Source organism: Propithecus coquereli, unplaced genomic scaffold (genome assembly GCF_000956105.1).
Source record: "Propithecus coquereli isolate 6110/MARCELLA unplaced genomic scaffold, Pcoq_1.0 Scaffold349, whole genome shotgun sequence".
NCBI classification, from domain to species: Eukaryota; Metazoa; Chordata; class Mammalia; order Primates; family Indriidae; genus Propithecus; species Propithecus coquereli.
In genome coordinates this window covers 745,103-770,487 of record NW_012149163.1, presented here as the reverse complement: position 1 = coordinate 770,487, position 25,385 = coordinate 745,103, and the positions used below count along the sequence as shown (strand labels likewise).

The window sequence follows — 25,385 nt, the reverse complement described above, 5'->3', positions numbered from 1 at the left end:
AACTTCGTTGGTTTCTTTTTCTTCCTATGGACTCTATATAGAATAACTTTTGGCAAATTTTACATAAATTTATAATTACGAAATTTAAAACTTATAGCTATTACCATTATTTACTCCACTTAGTTTATGCAAAAGAATTTTCTTAGGGGAAATTATGCCACTATAGGTTAAGAAAATCACCAACATGTTACGTGAGCATATATTCCCCGTGTAGGGTATTGTTGAAAGATATGTTAGCCTAGTGTATTTTCAGGGTTTTTATTTCAAGCTGTAAGAGTTTCACATCAAAACTCCAGTTGAGGTTTGATTATATGTTTTGAAAGACATGTTCCTACCCTCTAAAATGTATTACTATATAGAGATGACTATTACGTAGAATATCTTTATTGCTCTGATCTTTTCTATTTAAGCTCATGGTGCATTACCAGCCAGTTGCAGGGTCTGATGAATGGGGGTCAACACCTACTGAGCAGGGTCGACCAAGAACAGTGAAGAGAGGGGTTGAGAACATCTCTGTTGACATTCATTGTGGTAATGTTAATTATTTTTTTTTGTCTTATGATACACTTATTTGTTTATTCCTTTAACTGTGACTTTTTCTATGGATTTGAATCAAGGCTTAAAAATAATCTTTAATTGTATAGTCTTATTCTGAGTTAATCTACTAAGGATCACTTCATCACTTTATCTACTAAGAATCTTAATAGATGTAAAAATCTCTTTTAAAGCTGCTAAGTACATATGGTTAGATGGGTAAAATTTGGCAGTACTGCGTAGGAAGTCACTAAGTACAGATTAACTGATTTAGTCCTAATACTAAGCAGTGTGATTCCACCTGCTTGACTAGAAATTTATTCACTAACTTCTGTCCTTAAAGATTTTCATCTAAGGAAAACTATTTTTCAGTAGGACCTTGGTGATTACCCATTGCTATCTAGCTAGGGTCACTTATGGTTGGTTTTATAATTAACTCGATTATAAAATTCCTTTTGTCTTGCAGAGGAGATGACTTGTGTCTTGGACAAAGTCTTAGATTTACTATAATTCAAAAAGTCAAGTTTAAAGTTTCAGATTTTAAAAACATACCAGACATTATTGGGACAATTGATTAAAGTGGAATTTTAGATAAAAGTATTCTATTAATGTTAAATTACGTGAACCAAATGTACTATGGTTATGTAAGAATATTCTTAGGAAAAATACATTAAATATACATTAAAATGTTAAAGGGTTAAAGATGTAGGCAACCCAATGATATATGCAACTTGCTCCCAGATGGTTCAGAAAAATGTGTGTATGTATGCGCGCGCACACACACACACACACACAATAATAAAGCACATGTGATTGTTAAAAAGTTGGATCTATGTAAAAAGTGCATGGTTGTTTTTGTTCTTTCTAGTTTTCTGTAAATTGGCAGTTATTTCAAAATAAAAAGTTTTAAAAGCCTGAAAAATTTTTTCAGACTTATTTCAATATAAATTAGAAACAAAGTAAAATTAACATATTTTTACTAAGTACTTAAATATAGGACTATTTCATGCCTTTTAAATTATTCATATTTTAACTTACACATATTTATAACCTATTCATTATGTTTGTTTGATTTTAGAATACATGACTAATTACATAGGACAATTTTTCTTTTTAATTTCATTTATAGGAGAACCTTTACAAATAGATCACTTGGTTTTTGTAGTCCATGGGATTGGACCAGCTTGTGATCTCCGCTTTCGAAGCATTGTACAGTGTGGTAGGTTTGCAAAGCCTGCAAGATTAGATGTCTGAAGAATATTAGTCAGTGCTCCTGTGAGCTGAGATAAAGCATTGTCTTGGTCTGTTGTCTTAGCTGCATAATAAGATTTGGAGAGCTAAAGATAGGTGGCAAAGTAGTAAAGCTTTCCAGCTTAGACCTAAAGTATTAGTAAATTCCTGAGGCTAATAGTTTATACTCTTAACTAATAATTCTTGAGTGAACAAGCCCTTGATAAAGATGGTAGAGTTTAAATGAATAACAAAAGCGTCAATCACGTTTGTAATTCATACTGTGATAAATCTCTTGATATTCTAAATTGGAAGATTTAAGTCATGAGAATAACTAGATTTTGAAAGGTAATGCCCTCTAAAACTTGATAGTATTCAAAGTCTAATTGTCCAAATTAGGGAGTCTCACTCTACTGGCTAATGGTTCTAGGCATAAATTAGGATTGTATTCTGAAAGGTTAAGATCCATGTGCTGTGAGTTTCAAACAGCAGTGTATTTTTCTTAATCTGAAGTATTGGATGGTGGTTGTTTATAAGAACCAGAAAGTTAGAATAGGAACCTGGCTACAAGATGACCTGAAATATTGTCATAAGATTTTGTTTTTTTATTAATTGAAAGTTTCCCCATGACACACATTTTGAAGTTAGCCTTTCTTTTGATGAAATATTTGTATGGTAAAAGCAAGTTCTATATTAAAGGAATATCTTTTCCTGTATGCACTCATAGTTTTTCCTGAATACCACTTTACTGTTTTTGACTCAAGTCAATATGTGTTCTAAGCAAATGTAGTTAGAGTATAATTACATGATTTGTTGCTTCACTGTTGATGCATAAATTAATTTTCCTTTCTAGTTAATGATTTTCGCAGTGTTTCCTTGAACTTGCTACAGACACATTTTAAGAAAGCCCAAGAAAATCAGCAGATTGGGAGGGTAGAATTTCTTCCAGTCAACTGGCACAGTCCTTTGCATTCTACTGGTGTTGATGTGTGAGTAATACTTGATACCTTTGAGTTCTTAACTGTGATTTTAATATGTTTTCTAATCATCAACATGTTTGGGGACATTTCTGCTATAGCTGGTTATATACTTAAAATTTCTTACAGACATGCTGTTAAATGCCGATCAGGTCTTTGGTTTAACTAGCCTGGTTAAGAAAAGAGTTATGCTTTATCTTCTTCAGTATGTTTTACAGGCTCACTAGTATTTACTATTAACGTTACAGCTTCATTATTTCTTTAGCGTTAAAGCCAAACATTGCTTTCTTCCTGTCATGTATAAGCGTTCCCGTCTTAAGATGTCAAAAACCAACCACACTCCAATACGTACAAAGTATTTTGTTGTTCCTTTTGTGATCAGATTTAAAAATATTTGTCCATATTTAGGAAAAAAAGAGAGGACATCCCCAAACATAAATGTCAATAATTGAGGTATAATTGGTACAATGATTTTTAAGTGATGGCTTTCTTAAGGTACATGCCCAGTAGTTTTGTTTGTAAATTTTATGATGATGACAGAGAAGGTTTCCTTATATTGAGGATATCTTGTTACGGGCTTTCGAGAAAGAAGTATGTTTATAATATAGTTCTAGAATAGAATTAGGAGATCTTCTCTAGAAGATGAAGGAAATAGCATTCTTTCCATGCTGGTCTTGGAAATGGCGTTTCTGATTCTGTGTCTCTCAATTCTTAATACCCTATGATTTGAGTATATTCTATATGCCAAACACTCTACTGTGGTATTGCCGTTAGTAGTATGGAGCCCTCATTCTTTAATATTTGAGCTGATGCTAAGAAGTTACTAAGGGCACGTAGCCCTCTCTAAACTGCAGAAACCGTTGAATATTGAGGACTCTTTCTGGTAATTTTGAGGAAGCTTTAAGTGAAAATTGATTTAGACGATGTCAGCATTGTCTTCCTTTGCCAGATATCAGTTCTGTTTGCCTTTGGCATCTGGCATTTTCACCGTTTTCTGCTTTTTTTTTTTTTTTGCCCGGGCTAGAGTGCCATGGCATCAGCCTAGCTCACAGCAACCTCAAACTCCTGGGCTCAAGTGATCCTCCTGCCTCAGCCTCCCGAGTAGCGCCTGGCTTATTTTTTCTATATATTTTTAGTTGTCCGATTAATTTCTTTCTATTTTTAGTAGAGACGGGATCTCGCTCTTTCTCAGGCTGGTCTCGAACTCCTGAGCTCAAACAATCCGCCCGCCTCGGCCTCCCAGAGTGCTAGGATTACAGGCGTGAGCCACCGCGCCTGGCCCGTTTTCTGCTTTTTTATAAATTCTGCACTGAGAGAGGGAACTGATCCCTTTATCATGTGACTTGTGATCAAAAAATCATAATGCTGAAAATTCTAGGAGAAGCCTCTTGTATCTTTTTTTTAAAAAACCTTGTATTATTGAGAACTTTGTACACAAAAGTAGGGTATCTTCATGTACTGATTACCTAGCCCCAATAAGCCTCAGCACATGGATGGTTCTATCCCATCTGTATCTCCATACCCCTATTTGCTGCCCCTCCATCTACCATATTTTTGAATCAAATCTTAGACATAATATCATTTCATTTGTAAACGTTTCAGTTCGCATAATATAAAGGACTTTAAAAATATATAACCGTAACATCATCATCACACCTAAAACAATTCTTTTTTTTTTTTTTGGAGACAGAGTCTTGCTCTTGTTGCCCAGGTTAGAGTGCCATGACGTCAGCCTAGCTCACAGCAACCTCAAACTCCTGGGCTCAAGTGATCCTTCTGCCTCAGCCTCCCCAGTAGCTGGGACTACAGGCATGCACCACCATGCCTGGATAATTTTTTCTATATATTTTTAGTTGTCCAGATAATTTCTTTCTATTTTTTAGTAGAGACGGAGTCTCACTCTTGCTCAGGCTGGTCTCGAACTCCTGACCTCGAGCAATCCTCCTGCTGTGGCCTCCCAGAGTGCTAGGATTACAGGTGTGAGCCACGGCGCCCAGCCTTTTTTTTTTTTTTTTTTGAGGCAGGGTCTCTGCCACCCAGGTGGAGTGCAGTGGCATCATCATAGCTCACTGCAGCCTTGATCTCCTGGGCTCCAGGGATTTTCCTGCCTCAGCCTCCCAAGTAGTGGGATTAGGGTGCTTGCCACAATGCCTTGCTAAGTTTTTTTGTAGAGACAGGTCTCGCTGTGTCGCCCAGGCTAGTCTCCAACTGCTGGCCTCAAGTAATCCCAAAGTGCTGATATTACAAGCGTGAGCCACCACACCCAGCAAAATTCTTAATATTATCAAATATCCAGTGTTCAAATTTCCAACTGTATATGCTCATGATTTTATATATATGTATAGTCATATATATACATACACATATACAAATGTATACACACATATTTTAAACTGGGATCCAAATAAAGTTTGTGCATTGCAGTTAGTTGATAGGGTTTTTAAATCTGTCTTAATCTCTTGATTACCTCTCTATCTACATCTACAATTTTGGCAATTTATATATTGAAGAAACTGCATTGTTTGTCTTGTAGCATTTCTTACACTCTGAATTTTGTTGGTCACATTCCTTCAGCTTCACTAAACATGTTCCTTTGTCCTGTGTTTTTCCTATAAATTGATAGTTGTGGCTTGTATCATTAAATGTTTAAATGTAAGGTTGAAGGCTAAGCTAGATAATAACTTAGAGAGGGCTGTGAAATTTATTTAGGTTTCCTGCTTAAAATATCTTTCCTTTTTTCAGAGATCTGCAGCGAATAACTCTGCCCAGCATTAACCGCCTCAGGCACTTCACCAATGACACGATTCTGGACGTCTTCTTCTACAATAGCCCCACCTACTGTCAGACTATCGTGGACACAGTTGTTTCTGAAATGAACCGAATATACACACTTTTTCTGCAGAGGAACCCTGATTTCAAAGGGGGTGTATCCATTGCTGGTCATAGTTTAGGTAACAAATGAATTCTCTGTGACCAGAGAGGACTGTTAAATTTTAAGGATACCTGTATTTTGAAAGCACAGTGTCTTTTATCAGTATCAAATTCAGAGGTCTAGAAGTGGTCTGTGATGAAGAATTTGGAAGGGGTTGGACGGGTGGTGGTAAATTGGAAGGAAAGACTCCCTGCTGTGTAGATTTGCTTACATGTGTAGTGCTAATGCTTAGAAATTGTCCCTTCTTTCTTCTATTTTACTTATAGGTTCGCTTATATTGTTTGATATCCTAACAAATCAGAAAGATTCTTTGGGGGATATTGACAGTGAAAAGGTAATTTAGATGCTCAGATAGGTTCTCTTGTAGTATTCCTTAGTAAGGATTTTTAGATTTTAGATTTATTTTTTGTTTTTAGCTGAGTTTAGTCTCATGCCATGATGTTAAATTTACGTTTATTTTTATTTTGACAGACTTATAATTATCTCTGTCATTCTTGGATGCTAGAAGCAAGATAGTAATATGCTTCTACAAATAATTGCCACATTCTGAAATAACCATAGGTGTCTTATTTTCCTTTATAAATATGCACTACTTATCTATTAATAGAATTATAGTATCATTGAGCTAAACAGTTTGCATATGGGGAAATGAATGAATTAGATGCAAATTGATATGATTTATAGAAGTTCTGTTTGAAAGCACTGGGGGAGTTGGTGTTTAAACATATATTTTAGTAAAACAAAGTCCTATGAACATATATCATCTATAGTATCGATGTGGTACTTAGCATATTTTATACATGTACTATCTTGTATTTTTTTCTCTTTTTATGTAAATGTCCTATTTCTCCTATTGGACCATGAGTCCTTCCAGGGCAGAGTCTTGTCTTAGACTGTTTTATTTCTTATGCACTGTTTCCCTAATTCCTTAAGCACTGAGCTTCCCTAAAGCTCTGTAAATGTTTGTTAATGATGATGAATAATACTTTGATAATTATTCATTCATCCATTTAAAAATATATTTTCAACTGAAGTAACAAAAATCTTGGAGCTCAATCACCTCTTAGTTTATATTTTGTATAAATTACAATTTATTTAAAGTTAAGATATAGCACTGGAAATCTTATATAATACATTTCTTAATTGTAAAGTAATATTAATAAAGGAAACTAAGTGAATTTTGAGAATATGAGCTTTATAATTTAATTTTTAGGATTTGCTAAATATTGTTATGGATCAAGGAGATACACTGACACTAGAGGAAGATTTGAAGAAACTTCAACTCTCTGAATTCTTTAGTATCTTTCAGAAGGAGAAAGTTGATAAGGAAGCCCTGGTAAGAATAATTTTTTAAAAGTTTATGCCAGACTTATTTGCACTATGTTTATTGCTTCGTGTTTACTTCGTGTTACCTGCCCTTGGTAACATTATCATTAATAATTTTTTTTAGCATTATTTAGCCTTATTTATTTGCTTTTTATCATATAAAGTGACCTTTCCTTTGTGGGAGTTCAAAGTTCGGATGAGCCACACTGATATCCATAGAGCAGTAGAGCAAAGGGAAAACAGCACAGCTCAGAGAAAGCACGAGTGTGAGAACAAACCCCTGAATAACCACTAACTGTTCCAACTCTTATTTTCTGTTACACTTTCAAGAGTTCTGTTGCTGTGATTTGTTTTTTCCCACTTTTGTTGGGCTTTTTTTCTGGTTCGTGATACATTCATTCTAAATCATTCATACTAAATATTTAACAGATGTTTAGTAAATGCTTTACTATGATCATACTATTGCTAAAGTGGTAAATAAGACAAATACGGTCCCTGACCTCATAGTGTTTATAATTTAGTGGGGAAGATACAAATTAAATAATGACACACCATTAATTACAATTATGAAAAGAACTAAGTAGAAAAGGCACACAGTGGTATAAGAATGTATAATGGGATGAATTAACCCAGTCTGAGAGGGTGAAGGAAGACTTCCCTAACAAGATGAGTGTTACTTAAGTTGAGATCTTGTTAATCTATTCCATACTTCTGTGTTTGCTGTATGTTCTTACTGCTGTGTCCACAAGTGGGAGTATAATCAGAGACATTGAAGTCAGCATGGAAATCAAGGAGGGTTTTTCTGTCATGAAGTCATTAGATATCCAGCTTCTCTAGGTTTTTCTTTTTTAACAATAACAGTTGTTATCTATATTACTGTAACATTGATACTTTTATTCTTTTTAGGCTGTTTTATGAATAAAATACACTTTTCTTTTTGAAGTTATTAAGCTTCCACTAGGGAGCCGGAGCAATACAAAACGAAGAACCACCAAGTGCCTAGGTCTTACATTAGGGGACAGGATGTTTAATTGATTTTATTTTGCCTAGAAATAAGAAAGATTTTATTTTCTATGTTTAGGCTTTATGTACAGACAGAGATCTTCAGGAAATGGGAATTCCTTTAGGACCAAGAAGGAAGATATTAAACTATTTCAGGACCAGAAAAAATTCAATGGTAATGTGCCTAAGATAGCTTTTGGACTAAGAAATTCTTTGACATCCGTGGTGTATCCCTGAGCTTTGTGGGATGTTTACTTTGGGGAGCTAAGAAGTTTTGGTAATTGATATTTGGTTCTCCTTTTAGAAATTAATTTTCTCTTATCTATATCCTGAAAAATACTATTAGCTTCAGAAGTTGTATCTCCCCTGGACTCCTACCATTCCATTTTTTTTCTTTTCGTAACAACTTTATTGAAATGTAATGCAGTCATATACCATAAAATTCACCCTTTTTTTTCTTTTTTTGAGACAGAGTCTCACTCTCTTGCCCGGGCTAGAGTGCAGCGGCGTCAGACTAGCTCACAGCAACCTCAAACTCCTGGGCTCAAGCAATCCTCCTGCCTCAGCCTCCCGGGTAGCTGGGACTACAGGCACACACCACTCTGCCCGGCTAATTTTTTCTATTTTTAGTTGTTTGGCTAATTTCTTTCTGTTTATAGTAGAGACGGGGTCTTGCTCTTGCTCAGGCTGGTCTCAAACTCCTGAGCTCAAGCGATCCTCCCGCCTTGGCCTTCCAAAGTGCTAGGATTACAGGCATGAGCCACCATGCCCAGCCTAAAATATACAATTTAATAGTTTTTAGTATATTCACAGTTGTGTAACCATTACCACTATCTAATTCCAGAACATTTTTATCAACCCCAGAAAAAAACCCAGACCCATTTGCAGCCACTCCCCATTCCTCCTTGCCCCCAGCCTCTGCAGACACTAATCTACTTTCTGTCTCTATGGATTTGCTTATTTTGGACATTTCATATAAATAGAATCATATAACACATGGCCTTTTGTGACTAGCTTCTTTCCCTTAGCATAATGTTCTCAAAGTTTATCTGTGTTGTAACAGTACTTCTATATTCAGTTTTCCTGGTCACTCAATTCCTTTCCATATCTTAGTAGTTAATTCTTTTCCAACTTTTTAGCAGGTGGCTCAGTTCTTTTTTAAGATTCAGTCCTTGGCCCAGTGTGTGTTTTATATTCTGTACCCACAGGGACATCCTACATGCCTTGATTACAATGGCACAGCACTTCATAGAGCTCCTTATCAATCCTCAACATTTCTTCCCACAGTGCTCTGCTATTGTTTTCTTTCCTGATGGTTGCCCTAAAGTTTCAACTGCTGCCCAAATTGGCCATGTACAACTCTCCTCATTTTAGAGTGTGTAGGGATGTCAGTTCATAATTTAAGGCAACTGTTGTTTTCATCAGCTTTATCTTGTTTTCTGAGGAATTCTTCCTAGAATTATTGGCTACTATTTCAGAACTTTCCCAATCATCCTTTGAAACTAGTAGAAAACTATATAATCCTTAGACTACTTTTACTATATAATAGTTCCATATAACTTTTTAAAAAATAGAAATGGGGTCTCGCTATGTTGCTCAGGCTAGACTCATACTTCTGGGCTCAAGCGATCCTCCCCCCTGAGCCTCCTGAGTGGCTGGGACTATCAGGGTGCACCACCACACCCAGCTACTCCACATAACTGGTTTTTTTTTTTTGGTTGTTTTTTATTCTTTAGGGTATTAATAGACCAACGCTGCAGTCAGTTTCAGGGGCAAACATCCCCAAAGAATCTAAGCTCGGCAGTAGTACTGATGATACTAGAAATGGGGACTATTTGGATGTTGGCATTGGGCAGGTAACAATACTAATTCTCTGTGGTCATTTTACTGCCTCTTACTAGTATTGTAGGAATAGATGTAACTTTTGTTATTAATGAGAGATGCTTTTATTTTGTCCTTCCAGGTGTCTGTAAAATACCCCAGGCTCATTTATAAACCAGAAATATTCTTTGCCTTTGGATCTCCAATTGGAATGTTCCTTACTGTCCGAGGACTAAAAAGAATTGACCCCAACTACAAATTTCCAACGTGCAAAGGCTTCTTCAATATTTATCATCCTGTAAGCATTGTATAGCTATTGTATTTTATGTGAATATTAGGGCTTACTGGTAAAGACCATATGATTTTCTGTTGATTTGGTTTTTTTCTATACCATTCTCTAGTAATGAGACAACTTATAATAGTATTGATCTGGAAGTGACGGAGCCAACAAGTGTACAGTTTTTAATGAACTTAAAATTATTCTTGCTTAAGATACACAGTTTCTCAGACTACCTTTCTTCAGCAGAGGTAAATGTCGGTATTATTTTTCCTATGTAGTTTGATCCTGTGGCTTATAGGATTGAACCAATGGTGGTCCCGGAAGTGGAATTTGAGCCAATGCTGATCCCACATCATAAAGGCAGGAAGCGGATGCATTTAGGTAAGGCTAAGTATAGAACTTGATAATTCTAGACCTTTGGGCAGTGCAGACTGAATGGACCCTAAACTCTTCGTAAATCATTTAATGGTTTTCTGTGTTTCAGAACTGAGAGAAGGCTTGACCAGGATGAGTATGGACCTTAAGAACAACTTGCTAGGTTCACTGCGGCTGGCCTGGAAGTCTTTCACCAGAGCTTCGTACCCTGCCTTACAGGCTTCAGAAACTGCAGAAGAAAGTGAAGCAGAACCCGAGTCAAGTGCAGAGAAGCCTATTGGTCAGTGACACTGTACACACTGATTCCTGACATCAGGCCAGATAAGAGGGGCTGCATAGTATGGACTTCTTGTCCTCCAAGGCCTTCTTACCTTCCTCCTTTTATTGTATAGGAGCTATACTATGGGTCACAGTGGGCTTTTGGCTCTGCTAACCTTTCCTGTCATCTTAATAGCCACAAATCATGGAAAAACATTATTTTTGAGGACAAATGTCAAGCGAAGCCGAGCATCTGGTAACTAGGCTTTAAAACATTCCCTACTTGGGAACTGGGGTAATGTTAAGAGCCTGCTCTGTGAAGTTCCTTGCTGTACAGGGGGAATTTCACTATGTGTTTGTGGCTCAGTTTTATTCTCCTGGATGGGGACTAGCTAGGATACTCTCCACTTAATTTCACAGTTAATACTGCATTCTTTTACTTTAGTTTTCAACTTCCCAAAGAGCTCTGTTCCTGCTGACAGTTTATAAACCCAAGGCAAATGACTTAGCTATCAAAGGTACAGGTAATGTGATATGTTGAGCAAAAGAAAAAAGGGGGTTGGACAAAATTAGTGACCTGAGGAGCAGCTTTAAGGAGATTGAGAGGAGAAAGATGGGACAGAGCTCTCTCAACAGAGAGTAGCTCAACCTACGGTAAACTTGGAGTCCGGAGGGAAGTAATAGGACAACCCTGGAGGGCTCAGAGCTTTCATTTTCTTATTATGATCCTTCCATATCCAGATGTTAACACAGAAGAGCCCTCTGTGTCAGTCAAAGAAGAAGTCTTGCCCATCAACGTGGGAATGCTGAACGGAGGCCAGCGCATTGACTATGTGCTACAGGAGAAGCCCATTGAAAGTTTTAATGAATACTTATTTGCTTTACAAAGCCATCTGTGCTACTGGTAGGTGTCTGTCTTTTTTTCTGTTTTTTGTTTGTTTCACAGATACTTGGTAGATGTAGAAAAAGGATAGGCCATTGTACATGTGGGATTAGAATGATTTCTCATTTAGACAGTTACAAAATAGCACAATTGTGTCATTTAAAGAAATCTGATTAAAATACATTTATTTTGCATTTGGGTAGAGCATGGGGCTAATGATGCCAACAACCATTAATTCTCTTAGCTTGGTCTTAAAAGTGTGTCTTGGCCATTTGGGTGCATATGAATAGACTGGAACATACATTACTGTTGCTGGAAGTATTTTAAGGAACCCATTTGAAAGCATTTAAAGTAGAATCAGAATTAATTGTTAAATATAATTACCTGATGGATTGTAGAATGAATTAATGGCACTCATTGAAATTCATATAGTATAACAGAATACAACTTCATCACTGAAGGACCTGAAGTAAAGAAAAATAAAGCTAGGAAAATAAGATGGGTCAGAGATAAGTGTTTCAAAAATGCAGGCTAAGGTCCTGAGAGGAATTTTTCTATTGGATTCTGATAAAGGAAACATTACCTGATATAATCAATATCATCTCTTTATAATAATCAATATCTCTCTTTACAATAGAGGCCATGACATAAAATCAAAGTGCAGTTCAGCAAAAGCAATGTAAGGGGCTAAAACAATATTCTCAGAAGGTTCTCTGCTGATCTGGCTTGATAGAATATATGAAAAGGGGGTTCTTTTAGAATTTCTGAATAGCAGCACATTATATGGTTTGAAGCTCGGAGGCTTTTCATTATGTCTACCTGTTTTCCATTTCTTTCCTTGCTAACTAGTTTCCTCCCCACATGCAGCTAACATGTATTTCTTAAAACTTCTTCCAGCAATCTATTTTATGCTATATAATACATGTGTATGAATATATTATTTCCTTCCTTTTAAAAATATAAATAGTATCATATGATTTTTTTCTGTGCCTTGTTTTTTCTTACTAGTATATCTTGGAGTTTTTTACTTATTGTATGTAGAGTTTCCTCATTCTTTTAGCTGCATAGTATGTCACTATATGACTATACCATAATTTGTTTAACCGATCCTCCACTGATGGGTCTTTAGGTTTCTATATTTTTGCTCTTTACACATCTTGTAATTTCATCTACTCATGAGTATTTCTGTAAGGTAAAATACTTAGAATTGGAATTGCTGGCATACAGAGTATATGCATTTGTAATATTTGATAAATACTCCCAAATAGAGGTGGTTCCTCTTGACACTGCTTCCAGGAATGTATGAGAGTGTCTGTTTCCCTACAGCTTTTCCAACAGTTTTATCAACTTTAAATCTTTGCCAATTTGTTGGGTGAAAAATGTACAATATACTGCACATATTTAAAGTACACAAATATGAGTTCTGACATATATAAATCTGTGAAATCATCACCACAGTCAAATTAATGAACATACTCATCATGCTCAGAAGTGTCCTTGTGCCCTTTGTAATTCTTCCCTTTTTCTCCTCTCCCCTCCTCCCAGTCTCCAGGGAAACACTGATCTGTTGTGTCATTGTAGATTAGTCTGCAGTGACTTTTATTTGAAATCATACAATATATACTCTTTTTTTTCCTGGCAGCTTTTACTCAGCATAATTATTTTGAGATCCATCCATGTTGTGTATAATCTTAGCTTATTTCTTTTTATTGCTGAGTAGTAGTCCATTATATGGATATATCACAATTTATCCATTCACTTGTTGGTGAATATTTGGGTTGTTTCCATTTTTTGGCTATTAACAATCAAAGCTACTAGGAACTTTCATGTACAAGATTTTGTATGGACATATTGTTTAATTTCTCTTGGGTAAATACTGAATGTCATGGAAGTGTATCTTTAAATTTATTTTTCATTTTATTTTTTTTTTTTGATTTTTTTTTTTTTTTTTTTTTTGCCGAATTACTTCTTGCCTGAGAATGGAAGTATATCTTTAAAAGAAACCGCCCAACTGTTTTGCCACCAGCAGGTTCCATTCCCTCAGCAGTGTTTGAGAGTTCCAGGTGCTCCCTACTCTCAGTGACTCTTGATAGCTATTCTGAATGGATTATGATGGCCCTTCGCTGTGGTTTTCATATATATCTCCCTAATGACTGATGATACTGAGCATATTTTAATATGTTTATTTGCCATCGATATTTGGTGAAGTGTCTGTTCGGATCTTTTGCCCATTTTTAAAAATTTGACTGTCTTACTAAGTTGCAAGAGTTCTTTCTGTATTCTAGTGTTACAAGTCCTTTTCAGATAGTTTGTTTTTTTCAGGAGGTGCCTTATTTTTCATTTTTTCTATCAGTGTGTTTTCATTGAAGAGCAGCAGTTTTTGATTTTGATTAAGTCTGATTTATTGATATTTGTGCTTTTTGGACAGATTTTTAAAATCTCTGCCGAATCCAAAGTCATTAAGATTTCTCCTGTGTTCTATAAATCATATTATGTTCTTACATTTAAGGTCTATGATCCATTTTAATTGAGTTAATTTTTGAATGTGGCATGAGGGAAGGATTGAGGTTCATTGTTTTGCATGTGGTTATCCAGTTGTTCTAGCACCATGTGTTGAAAAGTTATCCAGAAGGAGTAACCATTGAACTGCCTTGGCACCATGTTGAAAATCAGTTGACCATATATATATGTATCTGTTTCTGGACTCTATTCCATTGATGTACTTGTCTGTCTTGATGCCAGTAAAACACTGTCCTAATCACAGTAGCTTTATACGCCTTTCAATCAAGGTAGCATGAGTCTTCCAACTTTGTTTTTCTTACTCGGTTATTTTGGCTCTTGTAGTTCCGTTGCACTTCCACATATATTTTACAGTCAGCTTGTTAATTTCTACAAAGAAGTTCTCTGGGACTTTGTGATTGCTTTTTATCCATAGATCAATTTAGATTGCATTTTATCTACAGGGAATTGACATTTCAGTAATATTGTTTCTTTTGATCCATGAACATGGTATCTCTCAGTTTATTTAGGTTGTCTTTCTCTCAGCAATGTTTTGTAGTTTTCATCATACACTATAGTTTTGTTTTTTTTTTTGAGACAGAGTCTCACTCTGTTGCCCTGGCTAGAGTGCTGTGGCTTCAGCCTAGCTCACAGCAACCTCAAACTCCTGGGCTCAGGTGATCCTACTGCCTCAGCCTCCCGAGTAGCTGGGACTACAGGCATGTGCCACCATGCCTGGCTAATTTTTTCTATATATATATTTTTAGTTGTCCAGATAATTTCTTTCTATTTTTAGTAGAGACGGGGTCTTGCTCTTGCTCAGGCTGGTCTCGAACTCCTGACCTTGAGCGATCCACCCGCCTCGGCCTCCCAGAGTGCTAGGATTATAGGCATGAGCCACCGCGCCCGGCTGTACACTATAGTTTTAAATTGCATTCCTCCTATTATGAATAAGATTGACCATCTTGACATATATATTTAAGGGCCATTTTTATTTTCTTTTCTGGGAAGTATCTATACTCTTTACTCTTTTATATTGAAATGTTGGCCTTTTTTGTATTGATAGTCTGCAATACGAGTTGCAAATATCTTTTCCTTAGTTTGTCTTTTGACATTGCTTATGTTGATTTTTGCTAAGTAGAAAATTTTGATTTTTATGTAGTCAAATTTGTTGGCCCTTTTAGTTTCTGGAATTTGTGTCATACTTAGATTTTCCTTACTTTCCAAAAAAATTCTTACCACAGTTTATTCTTTTACATATACACACACACACACACACACACACACACACACACACACACACATACACATATGTATGTATATATAAAAAAAAATGTAAAAAAGATTTGGAGATGGGGTTTCACTATGTTGTCCAGGCTGGAGTGCAGTGGCTAGTCACAGGTTTGATCATAATGCACTACAACCTTCAACTCCTGGGCTCGAGCAATCCTCCCACCTCAGCCTCCCTAGTAGCTGGGACAACAAGCACATGCCATTGCTCCCAGTTATTCTAATACTTTATAGTTTCATTTTTACATGTAAATCTTTGCTTTGCTTCAAATTTATCCTAATACAAGCTATGGCTAGATTCAGGTCACTTTTTTCCCAGATGTCTCAATACTGTTGTCTCAACATTATTAATAGACTTTAGATTCTAACTTTATTAAATTCTTATCCATAATTGGCAGTATTTTTGAACTTCCTACTCTTTATCGATTTAAAATTTTTTGTTTTTTTTTAAGAGACAGAGTCTTGTTTTGTTGCCTAGGCTGGAGTACAGTGGCATGATCATAGCTCACTGTAACCTTGAACTCCTGGGTTCAAGTGGTTCTCCCTCCTCATTGTCCCAAGTAGCTAGGACTACAGGCACATGCCACCATGCCCAACTAATTTTTTGTTACTTTTTTTAGAGATGAGGTCTTGCTGTGTTGCCGAGGCTGGTCTCAAACTCCTGGCCTCAAGCAATCCTGCTTCACCCTCCCAAAATGCTGGGATTACAGGCATGAGCCATCACTCCCAGCCCTGATCTGTTTATTTGTATACCATTTTAATATCTGGTAGAGCTAATTCCCTCTCCTCGAAATAAGAGTTTAAGCTGGGGTCTGTGTATGGAGTTTATGGGAGATAGGGGAAGTCTATGAATCCAATGAAATTCTATTTATAATTTTGGTTGTATATGTGATCTTTCCTGGGGAGAAATCCATAGATTTCATTAGATTCTCAAAGGGATGCATGGACTCAAAAAATATTGAACCACAGATCTAGAGGAATGTTACATCCTTAAGGCAATCCTTCATGAATGTTGTCTTTTTAATCCAACGTTATGAACTGTGGATCTAAGTAATTGCTTGTACATGCACAGAACAGTATCTGGAAGATGCATGATAAATTGGTAACACTGGTTGTCAGAAGGTGGGAACTGGTGATGGTTGAGGAGGGAGGGAGACTTCATCATCTAACCCTTTTATACCTTTTGCATTTTGAGCCACATGATTGTATTGCCTTTTCAAAAAAGTGCATAGCATTTTAAAAATTAAGGTGACCAACTGGATGTCCCTTCAATATTGTCTCAAGAATGAGCTCTGTTGAAAGGGAACAGTTCCTGGTCATTTATTACTAGCTTTTTTATATTACCAGACCTACTGCTAGAGTTCTTTGCCAGGTCACCTTCCAAACCACTGCCAGTTACGTTACCTCCAGTTCTCATTTTTTTGCAATAATAAAAATAAACTTGCAAGGTGGTTGTATGGATTACATGAGATGATACATGTAAAGCATCTAGCACAAACGTTAGGTCTTTCTTTTCTCAACATAATTTTTTCTCTTTACAGGGAATCTGAAGATACAGTACTGCTGGTCCTCAAAGAGATCTACCAAACCCAGGGAGTCTTCCTCGATCAGCCTTTACAGTAAAAATGACACATCTGTGGCTGCTTAATGTAAGTTTTTAAATGTCATGTATGCAGCATAGTTCTTACTAATTAACATGTTATAAGGAACTGTGGAGCCTCAAGCTCTCTATAAATATACCTTTCTGTTGCCTATCACCAAGATGTAGGCTGTTATTCATTTTTAGATGGACTCTGGTTGAAATTCATGGGGGAAAAAGCACAATAGCCCACTTAGAGGAAGATAAGTGTAGGTCTCTTTTGCTAGGGATTTTGTCCAATGACACCTATCATTTTTAGTATCTAAACTCAGAATCTTAATAGTTCTTAATCTCAGTGTTACCATGGCAACAGTTATGATTTTAATTACAAACAACCCATCCAGAGATTTAAATTACTCAGCCTTTTAGATGTGAACCTAGAAAGTGTGTGTATTCGACTCTGGCATTCTCCATGGTTGCCTCCTGTTGTGACTGCACTATGACCTCTTCTCCCACTCTCTCCCCCAGACGGACACTGAGGGATCCTCCCCCAGAAAAGCCACCTGTTTGTTGCTGCAGTTTTCCTCTCCTCAGCTGCGTCTTTTCCTGCATGTTGCCTGCCACTTACTCACCAGTGGGGTCTTTGGAAGATAATCTTCCTTTTTGGAAGTGAATGGAAAAGCAAAGGGAAGACCCTATTACTTTTTACCACGGGCTTTCATGTAAACACTTGCCATCCTTTCTTCGTAGCTGCAGGTGGTTTGCAACTTTAATTCTCCGACGTTGGTTGACAGGTGCCACACTTGCTTGCTTAGGACTTGGGATGGTGTAAAGTATGTTTTGAGTTTGATTCGTTTGGGGCTGGGTCGACTTTTTTTCTAGGAAATTATTGCTTATCTTTAGAAAATGTTCTAGTTTGGAAGCAGATTCTTGGGATGTAGAGGGCATTTTGCGGTATACTCACCTTTCATTTGTGTTCCCTGCACCTAAAGGCTAAGTTCGAGTAGTTACGGAAAAGGCAGTTTTTCAAAAAATTGGGCATTTTTTTTCCTTGAACCAGCGTTTCTTTCCTATGTGTACTGTATGAAGAAAGGTTAGAATGTAGCTTAAAAAGAGTATTGTTTACTCTTTTACAACTGACAGACTTAATTGCTAGGAATCACTGATATTATTCACTGTTTTTATAATTTTTTGAGTTGCTGTAAAAGTCTAAAGTGGACAGTTCATGTTAGGTGCATCTTTATAAAGCAAAGATGTTATATATCCTAGGCCTGCCCTTTTATGTTACACTCCAAATTGAGAGACTCTAGGTGAGGCCTGACTTAGTTATTTGGTAATAACTTTATCCCCAACATAAGAATAGAAGCTGTAAAAGCTGACAAACCTGAAATTACGCAGCCTTATCAGGCTGTTTAGGTTATAAATAAAATCTTTTAGTGGTACCTTTATGGTGAATCAGAATTTAAGTCACCTGCCACTTCCACTGTGAGGGTGGTATTGTGTATTCTCTCTAAAAACATTTTGTAAACATCATTGCCACCTTAGGTATCCAGAATCCAGAATGCTTAAAAGGCTCTTGGCACAGGCACTGTTGGTTGAGAAGGTAGGTTTGTTGAGGGGAAAGTGTTTAATTCTGGGGAAAAAAAAAAAAAACAACCTAGGTCCAAGGAACGGTTCTTGCAGAGTCCGTGTCAGCTAAGTCTGGACCATGCAAACAGATTGACTTCAAAGAACGCATGTGACTGCAGACCAGTTTTTTTCCCAAGGCATCGTCTCACCACTTTGCTGTAGGTATTTTCTTCCTTGTGGGTCAGAGTTTGTCACTGTAGTCCTCTTCGTGATAGTCCTGCGCACTCCCGCTCCGATTCCACAGACTAGTTTATAGGGTGGCACTGGCAGGCAAGCTGTGTTTTGTTTTTTTTTTATAAATTTTTGTAAAGGCATCATGGTATCCAAAGTATTGGCATTTAATAGTCATTGAAGCTGTCCCTTAGACAGCAGTGTCTTTATCCCTTTGGAGAAAGAAGGGTAATTATTATTGCCCTGGAGGTCATAGAGGTGAAGTTGGGGTGTAGGTCAAGCCTGGCCTTTTCTGGTCATCTGCTTATGGGCTAAAGCTGAATCAGTACGCCACTAACACATTTCATATATATGGAATACTTTGTTTTCTTTATTATATATACTCTGAATAAGGGTTATTGAAAATTAAGAAGCATTTGCCGTATATTAAAGGGGAAGCTTTTGTCAAGTTGCTGTCTTCAAATTTACGTTTACTCTTCATATTAGCACATATTAGCACAATGGGTACTATTTAAGAGTGAACCAAAGGACAAGCAAAGACAGACAGCATAACCCTGGATGGCTAGATAAACCTCTCTTTATACTAAGCAATGTTTCTTTCCTGGTGGTGACAGGGGGATAACTGTAAAAGAGCTTTACATCTCATCCACCTGTGCTTTTATTATGGCTGTGTATTACACAGGGTAATAAGCGTGACTGAAATTCTTTAGTCATAGATTATTTGCGCTGCTTCATTTGTGTCATGTGCAATATCTAGAGCAAGCCCGTTTTTAAACTCTGGTTCAGCATCATTTGGTACATGTTCCTAGCTGCAGAATTAATACTATTTATCTCAGCAAAAGAGATTGTTTGCATGGAAAGATTAGTAGCACTGATTAACTTTCTAATATTTTGCACTTTTGAAATGTTTGTTTTTTACGTGATTATATTTAAACTTTAGTAAATACTGAAATAAAACTGCATTGACCAGTTGCCTACTTTTACCTAGCCTCATCATAAAGTAGAAAAAAAAAAAATCAATACAGTAACCATTTTCCCTTCCCCTATGTATTACTAAAATAAGTTTAAAAAATAAAAGATCCACCCTAAGCAAGACCCGTCTCTACTAAAAATAGAAAAATTAGCTGGACATAGTGGTGTGCACCTGTAGTCCCAGTTATTTGGGAGGCTAAGGCAGGGAGATCTCTTGAGCCCAGGAGTTTGAGGTTGTTGTGAGCCACGATGATGCCACTGTACTCCAGCCTGGGCAACAGAGTGAGACCCCGTCTCAAAATATAAATAAATAAATAAAATAAAAGTTTTGGGCAAAGAACAAATATTTAAGTTCTTTTCCCTTAACTGGTGTTTTCATTATCACAGGCAGATGTAGTTCATAATTTAAAGCCTGGCAATCATAAGGTAAATACTAAGACTATCCTTCAGTATTTATAAATATTAGCCACTACTACAGATAATAGCACTTATGTCAGATGGGGAATCCAATGTTTTACTTTATGTTCCTGCCTCTGAATGGTACTTTAAATACAAAAAAAGCACACATTCATCATTGTATTTGAATATCAGGTTTACTGAAGGAAAAAGATGCACTGAAAATATGTCATAGGAAGATATACATAAGACAAGGTCACATTTAAAGTATAATCACCGTAGAGAGAAAGGTAGCTAGCTGTAGGTCCTATAGCATCTGTTCTGATGACATCCTATAATTGTTCCTTATATCCCGCTGTGAAGAAGGGACAAAAAAAGATTCATTTGTCCTTCAGATAGTGGTATCTGTGATTTTTCTTTCCTGCCTGTCAGGTGGCAGAGCTGATACGTTTGGGTAGATCTTCAGTCAGGAATGGAAGAAAAGAAGCTCGGAGCCCAGTTAAGACACGTGAGGTAGAAACAATCATCTGTGGGGATGACCATTTTCTTCTTTATTGTTTATGTCCAAGAGGGACAGCAGTACCAGATGGCTGGACTCAGATAAGATAGATACTATAACAGTGATAAATTACCTCAAATTGGACATTTTCCTATTTAAGGCTTGATGGAATTGTCACCAAAGTAAACCAAATGAAAAGTAACTTGGTTGGTCACACCCTATAAGATTTTAAGATTTTGAGCTATGGGAAATGGAAATTAAGTTTTGATAACTAACTCTAGCTTGTAGGATACAATGGAGTTATGTAAAGGCGTCTTTGTGACAAGAGCCTTCCAAGAATGGCATTTCAATTAAGTGTAAAAATGCTGTAGATCTTGGGATACCGCTCTTGTGGGCCAGATTCCTAAGCTGTCAGCGGCTGACCGGAAATCCCTTTACCAGAAGGTGTGGCGCACGGCAGAGGAAAGAACTTGACTCTTCAGGTAGATCTGTGGGAGCAGGGCGAACCCTGCTACTGGTGGAGGCAGAGTGCAGCGTGGCTGTGTCCTCACTTGTCCCTCGGACAGGGTCAAAAGGCCAGAACGTCTTGTCCTGTGCATGTTCCAGTGAAGAGGGCTGATTCGCCTGTTCTCCACTGAGGTAGATTCAATTGTTAAATATCAAAACAGCAAGAATCTCCAGCCTGCTTCTGAGCAGTGGGAAGTGCGAGTTTGCCCTGAAGCGGTCTGTGGCATTCTGTGTCAGTCAGAGGAGGGTAGTACTGCCTGTAGCAGACATAGGCACACGCCATTCCAATCAGGGATCCAACCAGCACGTCTACAGAGAGAGGAAATGGGGTCTTCTCTTAATCACACTGGGCTCCTAAATCATATTCCATACCACATAGCGTAAAACACGTGGCCCTCCCAGTTACTTGTTGCAGCTAAAAAAAACCCTAAATTCCAGATTCATGGTTCCTTTAGGCTTTCTTAATTTGATCATACAGTTACAGGATGATCATCGTCAGACTGCTCTAAACACCAAATCAAAACGCGTCTTTAGTTAAGTAAGTACAATAAGCCTTGTTCAGAGTTCACTAAATTAGAATATTTTTTAATTCAGAAGAATAAGAAAAGTTCACTTGATGCTGTTCATCTAACTGTTTTCACGATTTCATGAGTCCAAGAAGAAGGAATAAACTCCACTCTTCAGGAATTGCCTCTCTTCACAAAAAATTAGTTTATTCTTTAAAATAGGGTTCCTGAGGACCTCCAGGCAACACTGCCAACTTTTTTTGGATTCCTGGCTTTTTGTTGAAGATACTCTTAAATTTCTTTGGTTTAATTATAATATTAATGTTTTCTTGAATTTGACTTCTGAGTTTGAACTAAAAAAGTCTTATGACAACGAACTTGATTTTTATTTTTAGAATAAATTGAGCTTTGAGGTTTTAATTTCTTACAGATTCAGTTTAATTTGAATTTTTATGATGCCTCAAATGACGGAAAAATTAGGACATTCCTCTTGGTAATCTCTTTAAAAGGTTAATTTTTATCTTCCACATAGCTGTAAATGCATATACTCTTAGGATAGAACCTAGACCATCCATACTCATTCATTTGTTCATTCATTCAACAGATATTTAGTAAGCGTTTCCTCTGCGCTGGGTGCTAGGGATAAAATAATGAGTGAAATATGGAAGCTTCTATGGCGTGATTGCTTTGCTTACCTTGCCAGTGATGCCTGTAGTCACAGGTGCGGGACAGTGCAATCACAGTTGCAAGAAGTAGAGGTGACAGAAAGGCACAGAACCTCCATGACTTCCCACGGCCTTGTGGTGTAAAGCAATGTAACTTCCCTGCCACATAGAAGGAAGCAAAGGCCAGACCAGCAAATGCAACTGGAATAGGAAAAATGTGTAAGTAGTGTGTATCTTTTAAAGGAAAGCTACTTCCAGTCATCTCTAAATAGGCGGCCAGGGAGCATGAGCATATTTTATCCCTTTTTTGTATCTTCTGGCATAAATCATTGATTGTGAGGGAAAAGGAAACCAAAGGAAAAATGGACTTTATTTTGTGTCCCAAAATTGATAATATTTTATCTGAGAGTAGTTTTTGGAATTCTAGTTCTGGGATTTCTCGATGCTTTAGTTTCCTCATCTATAAATGGGAACCATAAAAATAATAGCATGCACCTCAGTGAGCTATTCTAAGATATAAATGAGGCAAGAAAATGCTTTAGGGCACCTGATACATAGTAACTCTTCAATAAAGTTAGTATTTTTATTACTAGTACATGATTGCAGGATCTAGGCAAATAATGCAAACCTCATGAAGGTAAACTACTTCTCCCCCCTCTCATATTGACTCAATAGTAAAGGCTCGGGCTTACGAAATTGTCGAGTTTTTAAAGAAGGGGGTTTTCCAATTTCAAGAAACAAGAATAAGAATAGTCAGATGTTCCCATCCCTGCAAGCTTGCTAGGTTAAATTCAGTGATGCAAAACCAGTAAGCACAGAAGTGGAGTGTCCGTGCTGTTCATACAGGAAGAATGTCCACTGGGGAAGCTCTTTCTGCCTTCATCCACCACGTCCTTATCCCCCGTGCACGTCCAGTCGGAACGAGCTAGCCCATCAGGGAAGCAGCGGTAGAAGAAATCGGGGCGTGGCCTGGAAGAAATAAGCATGGTTTGAACACAGATCATTTACAACTCCAGAAATCATTTCCCAGTTGTAGCAGACACCAATAATCCTGGTAACTGTTGGTCGAGTAGTGTCCCAGACAAAAAACGTGACTGGATTGGGACAGTCACCACACTAAGAGAAAAGCCTTACCTCCAGGATCAACATTCAAATCGGGGAAAGAACCCACTCCATCCAGCACATGATTACTTTTTAGGGCAAACAGTAAATTACACTGCAGCTTCAGGAGGTGTTCTAGAGCAGCAGTCCCCAACCTTTTGGGCACCAGGCACTGGTTTCACTGGTTTCATGGAAGACAGTTTTTCGGCGGCCAGGGGTGGGGTTTGGGGTGGGTGTGTGGGGGCGCAGGGCTCAGCGGGTGATGCGAGGCCCGTTTCCTAACATCCCGGGGGTTGAGGACCGCAGTTGTACAGGACACTGCCCCTGCTGTGGTTGGTGGTGGGAAGTGCAGTTCAGGGCGGAAAAGAGCCCAAGTGTCACCTGTAGGACTGAGGTACAGGGAAGGGAGTAAGTGTTGAAGGAGAAAAGGATGAGAAAGATGTGTGACAGTCCCACTGCCCATCTCTCCTGATGGGGCAGGGGCTGAGGCAAGCATGGGGCCGGCTCCTGCCACTTACCTCCCTACTATCAGTTTTATTGTGTTGGTAAAAACGCCGTTCAGAGCCAGGGCAAGGCTGGCAGCTGCAAAGCAAAGAAACCACTGTTAGAAGAATCTGCCGAGGGGGACAGGCGTGGTCACTGCCTCGTTAAGACAGCAGCTGTTCCGTTTCTGAGCTAGGCAGAGTCCAGTCAGTTCCGACCACAGAAGTAATGGTGGCTCGCAACGATTTCTCTGTGGTGCAGGGAGAACTTCAGTGCTAGGCCAGAGACACTCCTGAGGCACAAATAATCCAGTGCATTTACGCATAGCTTTAACCAAGTTCTCACAGTGCCGTTTCCTTCTCACAGGGTAACGAGTAGGGACAGAGGGGTGCACTTACTTTAGGAAGGCAGAACTCAGTGGCCTCCACGCAGGCTCCAGTGCCCGAACCCCACGACCACTTCCTCAGTTCCCAGCTCGAGAAAGACACCACCAGCCAGAAGGGGTCAGGTCTTACCCAGGCAGGCTTGTTTGCTGTCCCTTGTGTCTGCTTTCTTGAGAAATCTGGCCAGGAAGATCAGAGACAGTGGGGAGACAAATGCGATGACCTGAACCAGAACGTCAGAGGTTACAAAGAAAGAAAGGAGAAAACCATGCTAGTGTCACCGTGGCTCCTGCAGGACTCGCCTGGCAGACCCGACCACCCCCTGTGAACGGCGCGTGCTGTGCACCACCCCGCACGACGCGGCTCGAGCCGTACTCCGGCGTCTTGCTCTAAATCCAGATCTCAAACACTGAAACATCAGGAGGCAACATCCTAGCACGTCCACAAAGGTAGCAGGAAGCCCCCTGCAGAGATCAGCTCCGAGCAGGCGGCGGTTCTCACGCACAAACATCGGCCTGCTGGGCAGATACTCCGCCTCCACGTGCGGGTTCCGGTACAGCCACATCTCCTCCGGCTGGATGAGCCTCTGGAAGGGAGGCAGCCGCTCTGTGACCCTGGGGCGGAACAACAGGCGCGGGCCGTCGGCCGCCGTCCCCTCGCGGCGCCCTCCCGCCCGCCGCCGCCCGAGCCCGCGGGCGCTCACAGGAAGGCGGCGAAGAGCGCGGCGCGCAGGCCCACCTCGGCCGCCAGGGCCGCCGCCCTCCCCATCGCCGCCGCGACGTGGCCGGCCGGGCGCTGGCGCTGGCGCCGCCGCGGGACCGGCTCGGCGGCCGGCGGCTTCCGGGAGCGGCGGCGCTGGGCGTGGCTCCGAGGGCGGCGCGCGGGAAACACGGGCAGAGCGGCGCAGCGGGGCGCCGTCCCCGCGTCCCGCCAGGCGACCGCCGGGAGGGAGGCGACGCAAGCGCGGCCCTCACCAGCCAGCCGGGGACGCCACACCAGAGCCAGCGGCAACGCTCGCCAAGGCCCTTTCCTCGAAGCGTGAGCGCTAGAAAACGAACACCCGCTTTTCCAGACCCGCGTTTCCTAG

The 25,385-nt window shown here is 39.0% G+C and overlaps 2 protein-coding genes across 4 annotated transcripts in view; one reads left to right on the top strand and one right to left on the bottom strand.

Annotated features, from left to right (window-relative positions):
- Positions 1–17,732, top strand: part of DDHD2 (DDHD domain containing 2) — a 26,179-nt gene extending 8,447 nt beyond the window's left edge. The window contains exons 1-14 of one of the 2 annotated variants that reach the window (XM_012651108.1): positions 408–531; positions 1,664–1,753; positions 2,618–2,753; positions 5,484–5,692; positions 5,940–6,007; positions 6,887–7,009; positions 8,081–8,176; positions 9,738–9,857; positions 9,965–10,120; positions 10,381–10,483; positions 10,587–10,757; positions 11,477–11,639; positions 16,949–17,056; positions 17,515–17,732. In XM_012651108.1, the coding sequence (XP_012506562.1) occupies positions 414–531; positions 1,664–1,753; positions 2,618–2,753; positions 5,484–5,692; positions 5,940–6,007; positions 6,887–7,009; positions 8,081–8,176; positions 9,738–9,857; positions 9,965–10,120; positions 10,381–10,483; positions 10,587–10,757; positions 11,477–11,639; positions 16,949–17,030 (1,635 nt within the window). In that variant the 5' untranslated portion in view covers positions 408–413 and the 3' untranslated portion in view covers positions 17,031–17,056; positions 17,515–17,732. Of the gene's footprint in view, positions 1–407; positions 532–1,663; positions 1,754–2,617; positions 2,754–5,483; positions 5,693–5,939; positions 6,008–6,886; positions 7,010–8,080; positions 8,177–9,737; positions 9,858–9,964; positions 10,121–10,380; positions 10,484–10,586; positions 10,758–11,476; positions 11,640–16,948; positions 17,165–17,514 lie in introns of those variants that run through there. The other variant, XM_012651106.1, reaches the window with a different exon arrangement.
- Positions 17,733–20,400: 2,668 nt separating this feature from the next.
- Positions 20,401–25,076, bottom strand: PPAPDC1B (phosphatidic acid phosphatase type 2 domain containing 1B). Of its 2 annotated transcripts, none has more exons than XM_012651105.1 (7): positions 25,037–25,076; positions 24,804–24,912; positions 24,431–24,521; positions 23,951–24,014; positions 23,176–23,300; positions 22,362–22,532; positions 20,401–21,469 (listed from the first exon to the last, which is right to left on the bottom strand). In XM_012651105.1, the coding sequence occupies exons 2-7, from the start codon at positions 24,861–24,863 to the stop codon at positions 21,306–21,308; spliced, it is 675 nt and encodes a 224-aa protein (XP_012506559.1). In that variant the 5' UTR covers positions 24,864–24,912; positions 25,037–25,076; the 3' UTR covers positions 20,401–21,305. The 2 variants fall into 2 exon arrangements, with proteins under 2 accessions (XP_012506559.1, XP_012506558.1); XM_012651104.1 differs by having other exon boundaries at positions 25,002–25,066.
- Positions 25,077–25,385: the final 309 nt, after the last annotated feature.